At 36.7% G+C, this 19,154-nt stretch overlaps 1 protein-coding gene across 1 annotated transcript in view; it reads left to right on the forward strand.

The window, feature by feature from the left end:
* MEGF9 (multiple EGF-like-domains 9) overlaps positions 1-18,186 on the forward strand; it is a 128,729-nt gene extending 110,543 nt beyond the window's left edge. The window contains exons 3-6 of the mRNA XM_006865675.1: positions 3,292-3,431; positions 13,312-13,455; positions 15,915-16,184; positions 17,735-18,186. Of these exons, the coding sequence (XP_006865737.1) occupies positions 3,292-3,431; positions 13,312-13,455; positions 15,915-16,184; positions 17,735-18,186 (1,006 nt within the window). The remainder of the gene's footprint in view (positions 1-3,291; positions 3,432-13,311; positions 13,456-15,914; positions 16,185-17,734) is intronic.
* Positions 18,187-19,154: the final 968 nt, after the last annotated feature.

The following is a 19,154-nucleotide window of genomic DNA, read 5'->3' on the forward strand; positions in this document are numbered from 1 at the left end:
CCTCACTCCATATCAGCTGGATACATCACTCCCAGCTGTAGCACTCCATGGCTATGTCCTTGTCCAGGGGCTCAGGAGTCTCCAGGTCAACAGGAGTCTATGGAACTGGTTGAACGAATTCCAATCACTTTCAAATTTAGAACAAGATTTCTATTTTTACTACAAAGTTAGGAGTATGGGAAGTATTAAGGGATTACTTTAATTGGTATGTCTAAGAGCTGTGTATTAGGAATTTTAACTTGGGCTCTTGAACTAAAATTAACTCCCCTATAGGGATTCATTATTAAGAGCTCTCTCTCTCTCTCTTTTTAAAATAAATAAATATATTGAAAAGCAGTTCTACCTTAAGTTGTCTCCTGTCTAGTATGAGTGCCAAAATCTACTCAGCTGCTGTCTAAAATATTGAGTTCCAGAATGAGCACATCATTCTAGAAACAAGGGAAAACATTTAAACTATTCTAAGTACCCTATTAATTAGTGTATTTCATCTTTCTTTATCCCTCCCAGTGCTTAAGGTTTAATTTTAGTTTGCATATTTATTGAGCAGTTATTAAATGCTTACAATGGGCCATTCATTATACTAGTCTCTGAGAATACCAAGAAGGCTCATATATAGTCTCTGGAATTGGGAAACTTCCTAAGTCTGGTGTATGACATGAGTCTGGTAATTATAGTGCATAATCCATAGGCTTGTGCTATATTTTAAGAATAATAAGAAAACTATGAAGTAGTTTTTTATAGTCAAATTTACACATATGGACTATATAACAGATCATAATTAAGATGAAAAATATGTAATAAAGAGACTGTGATATTAGGAATCCAAAAGATCCGTGTGCACCATTTCAGGAAAGATTTTATTTAAAGAGATAATAAGCCTTAAAGGCAGGAAACATTTTCCAAGCTGATGAAGAGAAAAGATATGTTTTTTTAAAACATTTTATTGTGGTTTGGATAAAAGCTTACAAAGTACATTAGTTTCCTATTCAACAATTTATATGTATTTTGCTTCATGATATTAGTTACAATCTACTTATTATAACTGCATTCTTCCTACTTCCTCCCTGGGTTCCCTATTTCTATTTGCTCTTCTTACTGCCCCTTCCTACCTTTTGGACTTTGTTTTGGGGCAAATGCTGCCCTTTTGGTCCTGTGTGGTTGATTGTTGTCAAGAATACATTCCCAATGGGGGTTGTTCACTTTATAGGCCTGTTGGTTGTTTGGCAGGTAATCCCCAAGGGTAAATTCCATTACAGGTTTGAAAGGTGTCTAAGGTCCATAGTCTCCGGGGTTCCGCCAGCCTCTATCAGACCATTAAGTCTTTTTTACGATTTTGAATTATAGTCTATATTTTTCTCTTACTCTAAGACCTTGCATTGTAATCCTGACCAGAGCAGTCAGTAGTGTTAGTGAGATATCAGCTGGTTCTTCTGGCTAGTGGAGGTTGTGGTTTATGTGGTCCATTAGTTCTTTGGATTAATTGCTTCCTTGAGTCTCCAATTTTCTTCACTCTTCTTTGCTCTAGACAGGGAGAGACCAACATAAAGACCCTAGTTGCTATTCACCAAAGCAGAATGTAGAACATTGTATTTGTAGACTGTTGTTAAATGCAGCTGAGTCAGTTGGGACTCATAGCAACCCTGTATAGGGTATCTGAGGAACAACTTGTGGTTCAAACAGACCTTGTGGTCCAGTGCTTTAGTCTACAATGCCATACCTATGGTATGTTAATAAACCTAGTTGTCCTGAGGGTGTGGTCCTAAGCTCACAAGTCCACTGATTTTCCAATGAAAGGCTTGTAAGGGAAAATACTAGAGAAGTAGAAATACCAAAAGAAAAAATTTGACAGAAATTGGGGATATATTGACTATGATTTAGTGATGATAAGAGAGAAAAAGAGTAATTTAAAATGGCACCCAAGTTTCAAGTTTCAGTGATTGAAAAGAGATGGTATCCGTGATATAATGGATATAAAGAAAAGAAAATAAGTTAATAAGAAGAGATGGGATACTAAACCAGATACTTTTCTTACTATGGATTTCTTCTTTTTAAGTTAATAATCTAAAATTTTTCTTTGGATTTAATTCCAAAAGAAATGAAGGTCCCTATTATAGTCATGGAGTGCTGGCGTGGTGATGTAGGTTAATGTGCTGTACTGCAAGGTTGGCCGTTCAAGTTCACTAGTCACTTTTCAGAAACACTATTCAGGGTCACGATGACTCGGAACCGACTTGACGGTACTTAACAACAACAACAACACTACAGTTATGGAATCCTGGTGTGGCACAGTAGGATAAGCAGTCACCCACAAAGTCAATTTGAACCACAGGTTGGCAGTTCAGACTCACCAACCACTCCTCGGGAACCCTGTACAGGGTCGCTATGAGTCGGAACCAACTCGGCAGCACTTAACAATAACAGCAACATTATAGTCTTGGAGTCCTGGTGTGACATTGTAGGATAAGCACTGGACTTCTCACCATAAAGTTGATGGTTCAAACCCATCAGCCATTCCTTGGAAATCCTATCCAACACTGCTGTGAGTCAAAACTGATTTGATGAGTCTTGACGGCACTTAACAGCAACAACATTATAGTCATGGAGTCCTGGTGTTGTGCTGTAGGATAAGCACTGGACTGCTAACCATAAGGTCGACATTTCAAATCCACCAGCTGCTCCTTGGAAAACCTGTACATGGTCTCTATGAGTCGGAACCAACTCAGTGGCACTTAACAACAACATTATAATCATATTTACTTAATTGTAAATTCTAACTTTACTCCCAGAAATATAATTTTAATACAACCTGAACACAAAGTAGAGAATTTATATTAACTTTTTAGCACCTAACACATTCATTAAGATCTTGGTCTTCATAGTCTTCAGGCAGAAGTTAGGTTGGGTGAAGGGTAGGTAGTATTTCTTCTCTACTACAGATTGGGCAAGGTGGATTACAGTGGAACTGTGGGATGGATACAGGAATGCAAGATAGCAGTGCTACCAGTTCTCTGTCTTCATGCTTGTTAGACAGACTTCTTTATCAGTTATTTTAAACTACCCAAATACAGAGGGCTAATTTGTCACAAATTACTAGTATTAGTACCAGGTTAACAGAATTTATATAGTAGTGCTGCTCTTCAACTTCCAGTTCAAAATAAGTATTACTCATAATACTTGAAGTAACTGGAATCTAGTTCAATCTGTTTGCTGCATTAAAATCATCTGTGACGGAATGTTTGTCAATGAAACTTTCAAATTGATTTATCTTTGTTCATTGTCTTTTATTTGTAGTTCTGGGAAATGCCAGTGCAAAGTGGGTGTCACTGGTTCTACATGTCACCGATGCCAGGATGGATATTATGGCTTCACCAAGAGTGGCTGCCTACCCTGCCAATGCAGTAATCGTTCTGCCAGTTGTGATGCCCTCACAGGTACACATTTTCCTCATTTCATTATTTAATTAGTCCATTGTTCTCTTTATTTTTAATTCCTTCAGATAAAGGTTAATTCTTCCAAGATGGTAAGGGTCTTTCTTGTCTAAGTAAGGCGTTACTGGTCACAGCAACCAAGCTCCTGCTACAATACTTGGAATATACATATTTAAAGGTTGGAGAACTATGGAAGAAATAAGAGTGTGATAAACTAAAACTCCCCAGAAATGGTAGAACTCTTCCTGCGTGAGGTGATGGTCACCAGCCATCTTTTTCCTGGGGGATATTTGCTAATTCTGGGCACAGGATAAGGAGCAGACTTGGCATAAGCAAAGGAATTTTACTAGGAAAGATACAAGAAGATGCTAGAGCAGTTGTCTGGAACTTGCTTGATAGGTTGGAAACAAGAGGAGATCCAAATCCAGGCCAGTTTACCAAAGAACATTGACTGACTATGTAGGAGGGGGAGAGCAATGCCAAAAAGGTCAAAACAAACCTCGTTCAGTCTTGTAGTATTCAGGAAACAAGAATTCTTTGGAGAAAGAAAGCCTTCTACAACATACAACTATTTCTTCCTCCTTGCCAGATTCTGCAGATGTGTAGCCTGGGACCTGAACTGCCAAAGAGCAGTGCTGAATCTCTTGTAGTCTTTCAGGGCTGAGGAACACAGGCCTGTCAGACTCTCAGTCAAAAACCTGGGAGGACCAGGATCAAGGAATAATGATGAATCAGAGGTGAGCTGACTTATGCTAAAACTCAATTCCAACCTCAGTACAGCTCAGTTTCTGCTTGAGTTGAGGTAATCCTCTTCTTATATCTGCCTAACAAAGGAAAGGGGGTCCCTCCCTAGTTCTGTTATGCACTCTGTTTGGCATATATACTCAGTACTATACAATGCAAAGATGCAGGAAAATGTGACTAATAATAAAGATAAAAAAATTAACAATGGAAGTAGATCCACAGATAATCTAAATATTATAGTTAGCCTACAAAGATTTTTAAATAAACAAAATTACTGTTTTAAGAAAATAGAGGAAAACTATGTGAAGAGGAAAAAATTCAACAGAGAACTGGAAACTGTAAAAAATAATTCAGTAGACATTCTAGAACTGAAAACACAACATCTGAAATTAAGACTCATTGCATGGATTAAAGCAGATTGTGGAAGAGCAGGAAAAAAACAATAATAGTAAACTTGAAGACAGTTCAATTCAAAATAACTAAATGAAGCATGGAAAAAATAGAACAGTGCAGGAAAGACATTTAAAATATAGCCCAAAGGTTGCATGTATATGCAATTCGAGTCTCAGGAAGTGAGGAGGGAGATATTGGAACAGAAACAGTATCTGAAGAGGTAATGACCATTTTCCAAATGGAGGAATTACATCAATCCAAAGATTCAGAAAGCTCAGCAAATACCAAGCAATATCAAAACAAAGAGAACCACATCTAGGTAATCTTAACTAAATATTCATCCTAAATATAAGGATTAGAGATTCTCCGCTCCACCCCCACCAAAAAAAATATATATCAGGACACAGTAATCTGAATAGTACGTGTATTTCTGAGAACAAATTAACAGAAAATTTGATATCGAAAGTGTCCTAGAAAATCTGTGTTAAAATCTTATACTTTATTTAATTCTCTATGGTGAAAAAAATTTTACTTAGAAGAATTTATATTATTATTTTATTTGACCTACCTGTTTTATTTTGGGAGTCCTGATGTGGTGCTGTGTGTTAATGCACTGGACTACAAGGTTAGTTTGAACCACAAGGTTGGTGGTTCAAACTCACCAGTCACTCCTTGGAAACCCTTTCTTTACAGGGTGCTATGAATCGGAACTGACTTGACAGTATATAACAACAACAACATTTTATTTTGAGCTATTCTTTTTCCTTAATATCTGTGATCTAGTCACATTGGCTTCTGTTTCTAAAATGAGCCATTTCCCTGGTCTCTAATTTCTCATACATGATCACTCTTCTGCCTAGAAGGGTCTGTCTAATCTACCTTACTCCCACCCTTATTCCCTTGATTTGTCAAATCATATTCCATCATTTCCTTAGAAAGAAGGAACTGTGGTGGCACAGTGGGTTAAACTGCTGGAATTCTAGTCAGAAGGTCAGCTGTTCAAATCCACCAGCCAATTCCGTAGGAGAAAGATGAGGCAGTCTGCTTCTGTAAAGATTTACAGACTCGGAAGCCCTAGGGGACAGTTCTACTCTGTCCTATAGGGTCACTGTGAGCTAGAATGGGACAGTTCTACTCTGTCCTATAGGATCACTGTGAGCTAGAATGGGACAGTTCTACTCTGTCCTATAGGGTCACTGTGAGCTAGAATGGACTCAGTGGCAGTGGGTTTGGGGGTCCTTAGAAAGCATTCCCTGAGGCTGAAGACTAAATGACAGCCCTCCCATTGTCTATTTTCATATACGTTTGCGGGTTTTTCATTGCATTTAGCACCATTTATATTTGTATGATTATGAGTCATGAATGTTAGCTCCACAAGGGCGGAGCAATTATCAGTTTTCTTCACCACAGTCTATGTAATCTCTAGTGCAGCACTTGACACATAGGAAGTTGTCAATAAATGTTTAATGAATAAATGAACAAATGAATGGAAAAACACATAGGATAAATGCATTTCAGTCATGGGTAAACAATAGGAATACTTCATCATACTGAGTCCACTTAACTTTGACAGTACTAGAAAGTACTGTACGTTTCAGTTCTCACTTGTAATTTTCCTTGCAGCAGTGATGCCGTTTTCTTTAATGTCAAGTAAATCCTAACCTCTCTTTGCTCTGGAGATAATACATTTATTTTCATGGTTATATTTTCCAAAAGCAGCTAGTAATGAAATAAGCGAACTCCTTTTGGAGTTTCTCTATTTGGAAACGTATAATTTAACGTGAAGGAGAGCAAATACTTGATTTAAAACTGGCAGCTTTACATAAAATTCGCCTTTTGTGTTAAATGTGCGTTTGTGATGTGGTTGCCCTCTGGTGGCCACTTACTATAATTTCACTGTCCTTTTTCTCTCTACCACCCTACATACCCTCCCCACAATCCCTACGCCATCTAGTCTTTTTCCGTACCTTGCATTTTCAATATTAAAGTAATCATTTCGTTGTAAGATGCATTGGGAAAAAAGTCTTTTGAAAAGCAATTTGCCAATATATATCAAAAGTCTTAAAAATACTTCTTTAATCTAGTAATTCCATTTCTGGAAATCCTGGTGTGGCTCTGTGGGATAAGCACTGGACTGCTCGTACAGGTTCGCTATGAGTCGGAACTGACTCAACGACACTTAACAACAACAACATACAGAAGAACCCACCAGGCACACCTCGGAAACCCTATACAGGGTAGCTATAAATCACAACCAACTCAAAAGGCACTTAACCACAACTATGCAGAAGAAATAATTCTAAATTCATAATAAGCTTTATGTCCATAGATCACCAAAGTGACTGTTGATATTCCTAATTAGACAAAACAATTTCTGACAATAGAGAAGCAAGTAAATTGTATTATTTAAACAATGTATAATTAAGAGCACAGAAAGTCAATTCTGGACTTTACCTTGCTCAAATTACTTAATCTGCTTCCTCATCTGTAAATTTAGGATAATAGCAGTAACTGTTGTGAAGATTGAATACAATATATATGCAAATTCCTTAATACACATACAATGTCTGGCTCATCACAGGCAATCAGTGGTACTATTATTTAATGTTGCTATTAAAATGTTTTAAAGAATGATATAACATGGAATCATGATAAAGCCAGAATATAAAATGCCATGTGCCATAGGAATAGACTATTACAAAGGCAAAAGTTAAGCCTCAATATATAAGGGAATACTAAAAAAGGGTAAGTATTCAAAGTCTTAGTGGTTTCCTGGAGTGGTGGTGTTTCTTCTGTCTAGAGTTTTAGTTTTTGAGCATTTTGTTGCTGCTTTTGTTGTTAAGCACTGTTGAGTCAATCCTGACTCATGGAGACCTGGATAGGGTTTCCCAGGGGTAGTTGGTGGGTTTGAACTGCTGACCTTGTGATTAGCAGCTCATTGCTTATTCTACAGTGCCACACCAGGACCCAACTGAACATATATTTCCTTTAAAATAGATGCGAGTGAGAGCTGTTATTTTTTTAATTAAAATTTTAAGTATATATAGTATCTTTTCTCCAGAATTCAGTTGTCCCTTCATGTGTGCATCATATCGCATGATGAGTAACTTAACCTCAGCAATTTGACCGATTTGATCACCTTTTACTCCTCAGTGATTTCCTTCCCTTCAGGACATCACTCCCCTGATTTTCTTCCTATATCAAGAAGCTTTTTCTTCTTAGTCAATTCTGACAGATCTGCCTCACTCAACCTCTGAGCATTGATTGGGGTGTCTTTGCCGTCACATTTGTCCAAGCCACTATCATCGCTCTGAACTACACTGATCCCTCTCATTTGATCTCTCTGCCTCTCCTCTTGTTGCTCCCACTGGCCCCATCATAGGCTTCTCTCCATATAGCAACCAGAGTGATCTTTTAAAATGTAAAATGGAATTATGTTATCCCCATGCTTACATCTTCCAGTGTCTTCCCATCACTCTGGGAATAAGATTGATCTCTCTCTCTCTCTCTCTCTCTCTCTCTTACTCTCTCTCTATATATATATATATATATATATTTCGTTCTCTTAGGCCCAACCACACTGGTCCTCTTTCTATTTGGTAGGTTAAACTTCGCTTTCCATCCTGCAGATGGGATCAGGCATTTCCTCCTACAAAAAGTACCTTGATGTCTTTCTAAATAGATTTATATATAAAGAATGAAATAGCAAGATAAATAAGGGAAAAGACCTTTTACAGTTGGCAATTTGCATTTTCAAAGCATCCCAGAATTTGGTTGGAAAGGAGCCCGGCATTCTTTTCTGTGGTCAGTTACTTTCTTGGTTACTCCTACCAGATTTTTGAGATGTGTAGCCAAGGAGCATGAGATCAGCTTCAGAAAACACTCATTTGTTTTTGTGTTGTTTAGAGTTTTTGTTTTGTTTTGTGTTGTTTTAATGATCCACCCCTTTGGCCATTTATCAGCAAAGAGAATGTGAATTTTAAGGCAGCATTGCTTTAGGCAGAGAACAATAAACAAAGTTAAAACTTTAGCTAATTTATGTATATATTTTTTATCATAAAAGGAGATTGATTTTTTTTAAGGAATTTTAATTTTATCTAGTTCAGTTTTCTTCATTTATAGATGAAGAAATTAAAGCACAGTCTTTGCCCCTTTGAAATACAGGTAGTCCCCAGTTTATGATAGGGTTCCATTCCAACAACTATTGTAAGTCAGGTCCGATGTAAGTTGAATCTCTCTCTTTTTTCAGAAAGTTTTCATTATTATTGCTTTTTATTATCAATGTTTTTATAAATCTGATCTTTATTTGCTTTTGGGGGTTGGAAATATTACATATAAACTTGTAGCTTCAGCATCCATCCTTCCTGCTTCTCCAGTTATACACATAGTATATAATCCAAAACAAGCCTCCACCTGATGGTTGTGTGATTTGTAGTTACTTGAATATGTCATAAATCAGGGGCTACCTATATTAGTATTACTTTTCCATTTAGCAGATTAGAGTGAAGTGCAGAGAAGTCATTTGATGAATGTCAAATAGATACTCTCTGATCGGCAGTCTACGCTGCCTATCAGAAAGTAAGTGGTCAGAAAAGCAAATCACATTATTTGCTTCTACTGTATATGGACTTAAAAGATATGATCTTTATTATAAAAATCACTGTTTCAAGTTTCTATATGGAATGTCTTGAGATTGCTTGAGTTCTTGAAATATTTTACTATTTTTATATGATATATTTTATAATGTTTTAATTTTATAATCCAGAAAGATCAAGATAGTAAAAAACAAAAGTAATACAGGCAGAGTAGAGACAATTTAAAATTCAAGGTAGAAAACAAAACACTAAAAATACTATTCCACCTCATAACTGCTGTTAGCTTTTTGATGTATCTATGTCCCATCTGTTCTCTTAATGTATCAGTTTTCTTTCTCTAGAGATTTGTTAATATGCACAATATTTTTAAAGCAATGTAGAAGTGATGAATTTTTAAGAACTAATGAGTTTCTATGTGATTACCTGACATATTTGCCATTTTCAACATGTACAGTTCATTGGCATTATTTAGTTACATGTTGTACAACCATTAGCACTTCATCTTCATTTTTTAGATAATATATTTACCATTTAGAGTTATTGTTTCTCATTGACTTCTCATTATAGGACATGGCATGCATAAATAGAAGAAAAATTCTTCTGGAAAATATTTCAAAACACTCTAACATGAATGGCTTTTAATAGACTGAAAAATATTTAATAAACACAAAGGCTTGGGATCTTGTCTTGTTGTTAAGTGTTGTTGAATTGATTCCAACTCATAGACACCCAGTATAGGGCTTGCGAGGTTTTTATATCTTTGTGGGAGCAGAAAGCTTTATTTTCTCCCAAGGAGTAGTTTGTGGCCTTGAACCGCCAACCTTGTGGTTCACAGTCCAGTACTTTTCATACAGAGCCACCATGCTTCCTGGGGTCTTATCTAGAGTAGTAAGAAACAAACAAACAATCATAAGCATGTCGGACCAGTAACATTATATGGGCCATTTTGAAGGTCAGAGTCTTAAAAGCTGCCATTTGGTAGCAGCAAGACTTTTTTTCCCTCAAGATTAGTCACAGGCAAAGGGCGTATTCTCAGAATGTATACTGCCCAAACATCCATATTCTACTATGGAACCATTAAATTTTGTGACATATTTTTGTAATAAAATTTATCACTTTATTCGAATCTCATTAAAAATATTTCCATTGAACATATTTAGCATGAGGCGAGCAGATAGATTGATTTTATATATAATGCAGGTGTTGATTTTTCCAATCCACAGAATACTTTTGCATTTAAGATGTTTTTATTACAACCGAAATAAACAATTTCCTAGTTTATGTTTATTGTCCCAAAGACACATAGTTAAAGAGCTATCAGGATATCATAAGATCTGGGGGAAGAGGCACTGTGGGTTAATGTGCTGGACTGCCAAGTCAGTTATAGATCTGCAAGGTCAGTGGTTCATTTTATAACATTTCATTCTTTGGGTTTTTCAAATCTTGATCCAATAGTCAGACTATTTTATTGCTCAACCTCATTTTTCTCTTCTCTTTTTTTTGTAACTATTTCACTAGCAAGAAAAAGAAATGTATTTAGCGTGTCATAGAAAATTTCGTTACCTTCTTAGATTTCTATGTTGAGACTTTATACTCTCTTGTTTCTGCAGTAATCATTTTGGCCTTTGAATCTCTGTGACCCCTTAAAGAAGCAATGTAAATTACACTGCATGTTCTCACTTCCTGTATTCAGATGTCCTGCTACTTCAGTGTCTGTGGAACAGCCTGACTAATAGAGTACCAAAGGAGGATTGTTATAAAAAATATAACGTGGCTTGCCTCCTTTTAATTTTCTTTATTCATTTACTTTATTTTGAATTTTTGAATATAAAAATAAATGGATAACATATAACAAGTTCCATGTACCCACACCACTCAGAATTAATATTAATGTCTTTGCACTTTGCTTCATGTTTGTTTATACATGTCGTTATTGTTAAGTGCCATTGAGTCTAAGATTTCCAAGGCTTTCATTCTTTGTGGGAGCAGAAAGCCTCATCTTTCTCCTGCTGAGTGGCTGGTGGGCTTGAGCCGTGACTTTGTGGTTGGTTCACAGTTCAGTGCTTATATGGAGCCACTATGATCCCTAGTTATACATTATTGTTGTTGCTAAGTGCCTTTGAACTGGTTCCGACTCATAGCAACCCTGTGTAGGTTTTCCAAGGAAAGGCTAGTGAGCTTGAACTCTATAGACCTTGTAATTCAAAGCAACCTTGCAGTCCAGCACAGTGACTTGCAGCGCAACACCAGGACTCCAAAAGAGGATGTTAAAACTTTGAGGTCCTCACTCTTGAGGTTTAGATCTAATTCTTTCCTTGTGTGTGTGTGTTGTTGTTGTTATTAAGTATCATCGAGTCAGTTCCTACTTACAGCGACCTTGTATAGGGTTTCCAAGAAGCAGCTGGTGAACTTGAACCGCCAACCTTGCAGTTCAAACCAACTTTGCAGTTCAGTGCATTAACACCCAGTGCCACACCACGACCACATTTATGCATATGTGTGTATAATTATATACAGTTAAGATCTGCACAGTTCAAGACAGGTTTGAATTGTGTAGGTCCACGGATATATGGAATTAAAAAACAAAAACAAAAACAACTCTGTGCACTGCTAATCATTCTGTGGCGAGTGGTTCATCTCGCCAGTAAATTGCATATTTTAGTAAAAAGTGATCTCTCACAGTTCTGGAGCATTTTTAATCATGTTTGCTACAATACCATAGGTCGTAACTAACACCATTAGACCTATACAAAGTGCCACTAGTGATGCAGGAATGCTCCCAAGAATAGAAAGGTCATGGTATTACAAGAAAAAGTTGACTTGCTTGATAAGTGCTGTCGATGGAGGTCTGACACTGTCGCTGCAGCTACACTTCGCACTTTTTGTGAAATACTTTTTTATCTCATGTTGAAAAAGCAGCTTTTATGTAGGTACAGTATATAATACATTATAACATAAATAATATGTGTTAGTCAACTATTTTATTGGTAAGGCTTCAGTCAACAGTAGGTTGTTAGTGGTCAAGTTTTTGGAGAGTCAAAAGTTATGCTGGGATTTTTTACTGCATCGGGGCAGGTTGGTGCCTCAAATCCTTGTGTTGTTCAAGGATCAACTGTATTTGAAATAGAACCTTTCAAGTCAAGTTGGGGTCCTCTCTGTTTTCCTCCCTAGTCATGTTTTTCTACCTCCTTCCACAGATATAAGCAGAGCATAAAATTTACCCATATCTTCTTAGTGTGCATTTATTTTTTGCTATGCATGTATGTGTTCATATGTTTAGCATATTCTGTATCCATATACTTAATAATGCTAAGTATGATTTTGCATAAGTATTGTCTTTCTATATGTATCATTCTGCAGTCTGCTTCTTTCAACCAGTGCTTTTAAGGTTTGTTTGCACATGGTCATACATGCAGGTTTAGTTTAATTATTTAACTAGAGTATCCTAACTCTGGTAGCGTAGTGGTTACGAATCTGGCTGCGAGCCACAAGGTCAACAGTTTGAAACTACCAGCTGCTCCGCGGGAGAAAGATGAGGTGTTCTGCTCCCGTAAAGATTCTTAGCCTCGGAAACCGTGTTCAGGGTCGCTATGGGTCGGAACTGACTTGACGGCACTTAACAACAACAACAACAGCATTCTAACTACAGCATAGTGGTTACGAATCGGGCTGCTAACCTCAAGGTCAGCAGTTGGAAACTACCAGCTGTTCTGTGGGAGAAAGATGAGGCTTTCTGTTCCTGTAAAGATTTGCAGCTTCAGAAACCATGTGGAAGGGCACTGAGTCGGAACCGACTCCACAGTACTTAACAACAACAACAGCAACATCCTTACTATAAACGTAACAAAATGTATCTATTCTTCTATTAATAGATTTTCATTTTTTTCATGGCAGATAGTTAGCCTACTTTTGATATGTAGTCAGTCCATTAAAGAGCTTATGCAACTCCACGGATGTGCTTAGCTATTCTCTAAGGAGTTTGCTATTTAAAACATAGAGATGTGGCAAATGTAGAAATAAGACGGGGTAGAATTCAACTCTGTCCATTGCCTATCGCTTTTTCTGGTTAACTCTTTTTGTTGCAGTCATGCTTTTTTGAAAATTGTTTTACTTTCAAAGTTAATCTTTAACTTTTTTCCCCCTCCTTTTAGGTGCTTGTTTAAACTGCCAGGGAAATAGCAAAGGGGATCACTGTGAAGAGTGCAAAGAAGGCTTTTATCAGAGTCCTGATGCCAATAAAGAATGTCTTCACTGTCCTTGTTCAGCAGTGACATCTACAGGCAGTTGCATCATAAGTAAGGCCTTTCTCTAAATCTTCATTTTAGGGGGAAAAATAGTGAATCCCTTATCAATAGCTTTGATGAATAAAGCTCTGCATATGGTAAGTGAAAAGGAATTGGAAAAACAACGAAGCTTTGTCTTGCAATCTGATTCAAATATGTATGAGATTTAAAAATGTCTAAAAGCAATGTAAGTTAATACAGGGATTGCAAGGAGAAGGAGAAAGGAAACTTCTTATCCAGACATAAAGTGCTCACATATTTGATGGCTTCACTCACTAATTACCTTTTACTGGGTGTTACATAATGTTGATTACTTCTAGCTATATAGAGTAATATTACAAATATTTTTAACTCTTATTGTGGGTGTTTTAGTTGTCTACTACTGCATAACTAATTATGCCACAATTTAGTGGCTTAAAACAATAAACATTCATTTTGCATCATTTCTGTTAGGAAGTTAGAAGCAGTTTAGCTGAATGGTTCTTGTTTGGAATTGTTTCCTTTCTTCCTCCCTTGCTTTTCATCACCTCTCTGCTGCTGGTGGTCGTGTGCTGTTGAGTCAGTTATGATTCATAGCAACCCTGTATGGGATTTCTGAGCACCGGCTGGTGGGTTTGAAATTCCAATCTTGCAGTTAGCAATCCAGTGCTTATCATGCAGCACATGAGGCATTTAAAAACACCACGGCTTGATCAGGTGCATGTTAGTCCGCAAGTGACATCTTTGCCCTTTAACATTTTCAAGAGGTCTGTACAGCAGATTTGCCTAATGCAGTAGGTCATTTGACTTACTGACTGCTGCTTCCATGAGCATTAATAGTGGATTCAAGCAAAGTGAAGTTTTTGACAATTTCAATCTTTTCTCTGTTTATCATGATGCTATTCATTAGTTCGTTTGTGAGGATTTTTTTGTTTTCTGTTTTTACATTGAGGTCTAATCCAGGCTGAAGGCTGTGGTTGCAGCCGCTATGTCAATCCGTCTCATTAAGAATCTTACTATTTTGGCTGATCCTCTACTTTAGGAAGCATAATGTCCTTCTCTAGAAACTGGCCTCTTCCTGATAGCATTTCCAAAGTGCATGAGACAAAGGCTTACCATTCTCACTTCTAAGGAACATTCTGGCTGTACATCTTCCAAGACAGATTTGTTTATCCTTCTGGCAGTCCATGGTATTTTCAATATTTTCTTGCCAACACCAAGATCCAAGGCATCAATTCTTCTTCTGTCTTCTTTATTCTTTGTCTAGCTTTCTTATGCATGTGAGGCAATTGAGAATACCATGGTTTGGGTCAGTCTCACTTTAGTTCTCAAAGTGACATTTTGCTTTTATGCACAAAATGACTTCTTTGCTTTTAAAGAAGTCTTTTGCAGCAGACTTGTTCAGTACAAAATGTTACGTGATTTCTTAATTGCTGTTTCTGTAGGCATTCATTGTGGATCCAAATAAAATGAAGTCTCTGTCAGTGTCAGTCTTTTTTCCCCTTATCATGATGTTGCTTATTGGTCTGGTTGCTTTATTTATGTGGAGGTGTAGTCGGTACTGAAGACATATCTTTGATCTTCATCAGTAAATATTTTTAGTCCTCTTCACTTCCAACAAGCAAGGTAGCATCATCTGCATATCACAAGTTGTTAATGAGTCTTCCTCCAATCCTAATGCCTAGTTCTTCATTTAGTTCAGTGTCTTGAATTTGGCTTTTTGGAGTGTGTTTTAAAGTGCCATGGAGTCAGTTTTGACTCATAGAGACCCTGGATGGGGTTTTCAAGGGATGACTGGTGAGTTTGAACTGTTGACCTTGTGCTCCATACACACACACACACACACACACACACACATATAGTTTAGGGGAGAGAGGGTCCGACTGGGGCATATAGAAAATATATATATATATATATATATATATATATTTTAATATATATATGAAAAATATAGCAGGTCAAGAATGTCAGCCGCTGTCGGAAACCTTATCCATGATTGCTGAGTTGGAACCAACTCAATGGCACTTAACAGCAACAACACCAATGCATGTAATATATATTTTAAAATACATAGAGCTATTTTTTTTTTGGCTTACCATTTTGAATGGGTGTTGAATTCATTCAACTGCCGTCTTTTTTTGCTAAAAGCAATCTAAGTATTACCTGGCTGAATTCCTTTATTTTAATGATGGGAAACTGAGGCCCAGGATTCAGTAATTAGTAAAGATCACACTACGAAGAGGTATACTAAAATGGTAAGTTAAAATCTTTTTCAATAGTAGAACTCTGATTATGCGAAAAACCATTGAATTGTACACTTTTGAATGTGTGAGTTGCTTGATACATGAAATATATTTCAATAAAGCTACTAAATAGTATGAATAGAATGAACAAAACAGTTATAAGCTGTTGTTGAAAATTAGTAATTGTTTTGCATATTTTCATTGTAATGTAGCACATACTAAATGATATTGTTGTTTTGTTTCTTTTAGAATTGGGTGAATTGGAGCCTAAATGTGTCCAGTGTAAAGATGGTTACACAGGCCGGAACTGCAATAAATGTGAAAATGGTTATTACAATTCTGACAGCATCTGTATACAGTGCCAATGTCATGGCCACGTGGACCCCGTTAAGACTCCAAAGATTTGCAAGCCTGAGAGTGGTGAATGCATTAATTGCCTCCATAATACCACTGGGTTTGAGTGTGAGAACTGCCTAGAAGGTTATGTTCACAACCTCGAGGGAGATTGCATCAAGAAAGGTAAAACTTCATGTAAGGCTGTAAATTTATTCTCTAAGCCTAGCAGTGAAAATCTGAGGACAGCTACCTTTAGTTTTGTAAAGCCTTCCAGTCCACAAGAAGACATTTCTGGAAATAGCATTTGATAGATATGTGCCTAAAGAGGTTTTCTTCCATTCCTCCTGCTCTCCCAATGCTCCAAAGTCAACTCTAGAAATCTAAGGACCAAGACAAAGTCATTGAAGTGGCCTCACATTTTTTTTTCATGTATATTTTCTGTTAATAATTGAAAAGTCCTATCATTTCCTTTATCCCTTGACTCCTATATTCTCATCACTTCCGATGATCATCAAAGGTCTTTCCAAGCAGGCTAGAGTTCCAGCTGAGAAACTAGAGTTCGTTCTAGCATCAGTCCTAACTTTGGGTCTAAGTTTCTCCATGTACTATGAAAGAAAGGATAATAATATTCATTTGGGTATTTTAATATTTTTAAATCCTTTTGATTTTAATTTCTAAAAAAAAGATATTTATTTAGAAAAGTATTTTTTATAGGCAAGTTAAATAAGGGTTTACATTAAAATTATTGATGATTATAAATTCAGGATGAGTTAAGAGATATTCAGGATTTATTAGATCACAAAAAGATTAGACTTTGACCTTCTACAAACTATGTTTTGCTTTCCTGTTAGATGGTGGACATATGTCAATAATAATAGGAATTGTTTAGCTGAGTACCTACCTTGTACCAGGCACAGCAAACATTAAATTTGATAAAGTTTGTATATGCGTTGCCTCATATAATCCTCCCCAAGAACTCTTACAAAGTAGATATTATTGTTTCTATTTATAGATGAAGAACCTCAAGTTTAAAAAGACTGACATATCCATAGCCACACAGTGCTATTTGATTCCAAAACCTTGAATTTTCCCATTAAATTTTACAGCCATTAGAGGTACAATGTGTAGTACCTTAATTAAAAAATAGCCATAATCCCCACAAAGGAAGAATTATACCTTGAATTAAAGGAAGGCTGTTTTCTCTCATGGCTGACATCAAGTTTGGACTTTCAAATTGTTTTTTAGATATAACTAGAAAAACAGTCTTTCCAATTTTGTTCTTACCTCCCTTGAGGAGAATTTTTACCCTTATGAAATGCTATCAAATATGTTGGACTTATTTTAGTTCAGGTGATTGCTATATATTCCTATTATTTTTAGTCAAGTAATTTAGGACTCTGTAGTGACATGTTTGCTGCCTTTTCAGGAATTTGTACAAATCTATCCAAGAGTGAGGACGGATGGAAAAGTGCAACATTAGCATTTTCCCACAGATTTTAATATAGATGTTGTACATTTGGAAAACAGTCATGAAAATAGTAGCCTAGCTTTCCAGTTTCTGATTCTTACCATTATATTTCTTTTAAAATTGTCTTTAACTTGCCTTACCTTAAAGAAGAGTATCATGATCAACATTCCACATCAACTTCCACTCCCATGTGTATTTCTTTTATTGTTTCTCAAAACTAAATCGTTTTGTCTTTTACATTTCATTCTCTGTTTTTTATTTTCAGAAGTTATTGTTCCAACACGTGAAGGTTCTACCATTTTGGTTCCCAATGCCTCTCTGACCACATCAGTGCCCACCCCTGTTATAAATAGTACATTTACCCCCACAACTCTGCAGACTATCTTTTCAGTAAACTCTTCTGAAAACAGTACTTCAGCTTTAGCTGATGTATCATGGACCCAGTTTAACATCATCATTTTGACAGTCATCATCATTGTAGTGGTGCTGCTGATGGGATTTGTTGGGGCTGTATACATGTACCGGGAATACCAAAACCGGAAACTGAATGCCCCTTTTTGGACCATCGAGCTGAAAGAAGATAATATCAGTTTCAGCAGCTACCATGACAGCATTCCCAATGCAGATGTGTCAGGATTGTTGGAAGATGATGGCAATGAAGTGGCTCCCAATGGGCAACTGACCCTGACGACACCCATGCACAACTACAAAGCCTAAGGAGATAGAACTAGCCTCCTGGATTGTTAAACCATAGTGTGTACAAAGACAGCATCAGCCTTTTGGCCAGACAAAGCCTGGATAGAGTTTGCTGAGAAAGCAAAAGCAAATAGTACACCTGAAATATTCAGGTACAAATTTGTAATGCACTTAGCCTATTACTTAGTAGTTTTCCCATGAAGAGCTGAAGCCTTCACTGTCGTTAAGGACTTGAAGTAGAGTATATTTTTGTACCAAACCACATGGGTGTATAGAAAAGTGGAACTACATTGTACAGCCCAAATTCACTTTGACCTTCAAATGGACTCCTGGGGAAGTGTTCACCAAACCACCTATCACAGAACGATGGATGTGCAGAGGGTAAGGACTGCTGGAAGACTTCATCTCCATTCCTGAAACCATTCTGTTTTTTTAAAAGGAGGGCATTCATTTTTCTGTATTAAAAGGAAAATCTCATTTTCAAACTGTATCATAATAAACAATCTTGATTGTTTCTGGGATAGGGAAAGAAAAGTCCCAAGAAGATCTTTAGAAGGGCTTGATTTTTCTTTCCAGGATTCTTTCTTAATGATGGGATTAAAGTGCAGGATAAGCTTCTAATAAGGCAGAGAAAGAATAAGGGCAGCATTCAGGAGCAGGAAGCTGGTAGTTCCTCAGGGTCTCAGTGTAAATGATCAATCATCTGAAAATAAGGACTATCCCTGTCTCTGGAGAAATAAGGTGTACATAGTTAATGTAGCATATTTGGTCAACATTTGTATCTATTTGTAAAAAAAAAAAAAATCATGTCATATTTTATCTAGAATTTATTTGTACAGCAGTTGATGGCATTGTAAAAAGAAAATATTAGGATTGGATTGGTGAAAATATTGTAAAATAGATGACAATATTGCTAGAGCTGGGACTCTGGTGAGCTTCAGTCAATTTTAGTCCCTCTTTGGACATTGCTAAAATTTATAAGCGGTTGA

This window comes from Chrysochloris asiatica, unplaced genomic scaffold (genome assembly GCF_000296735.1).
Source record: "Chrysochloris asiatica unplaced genomic scaffold, ChrAsi1.0 scaffold00081, whole genome shotgun sequence".
NCBI lineage: Eukaryota > Metazoa > Chordata > Mammalia > Afrosoricida > Chrysochloridae > Chrysochloris > Chrysochloris asiatica.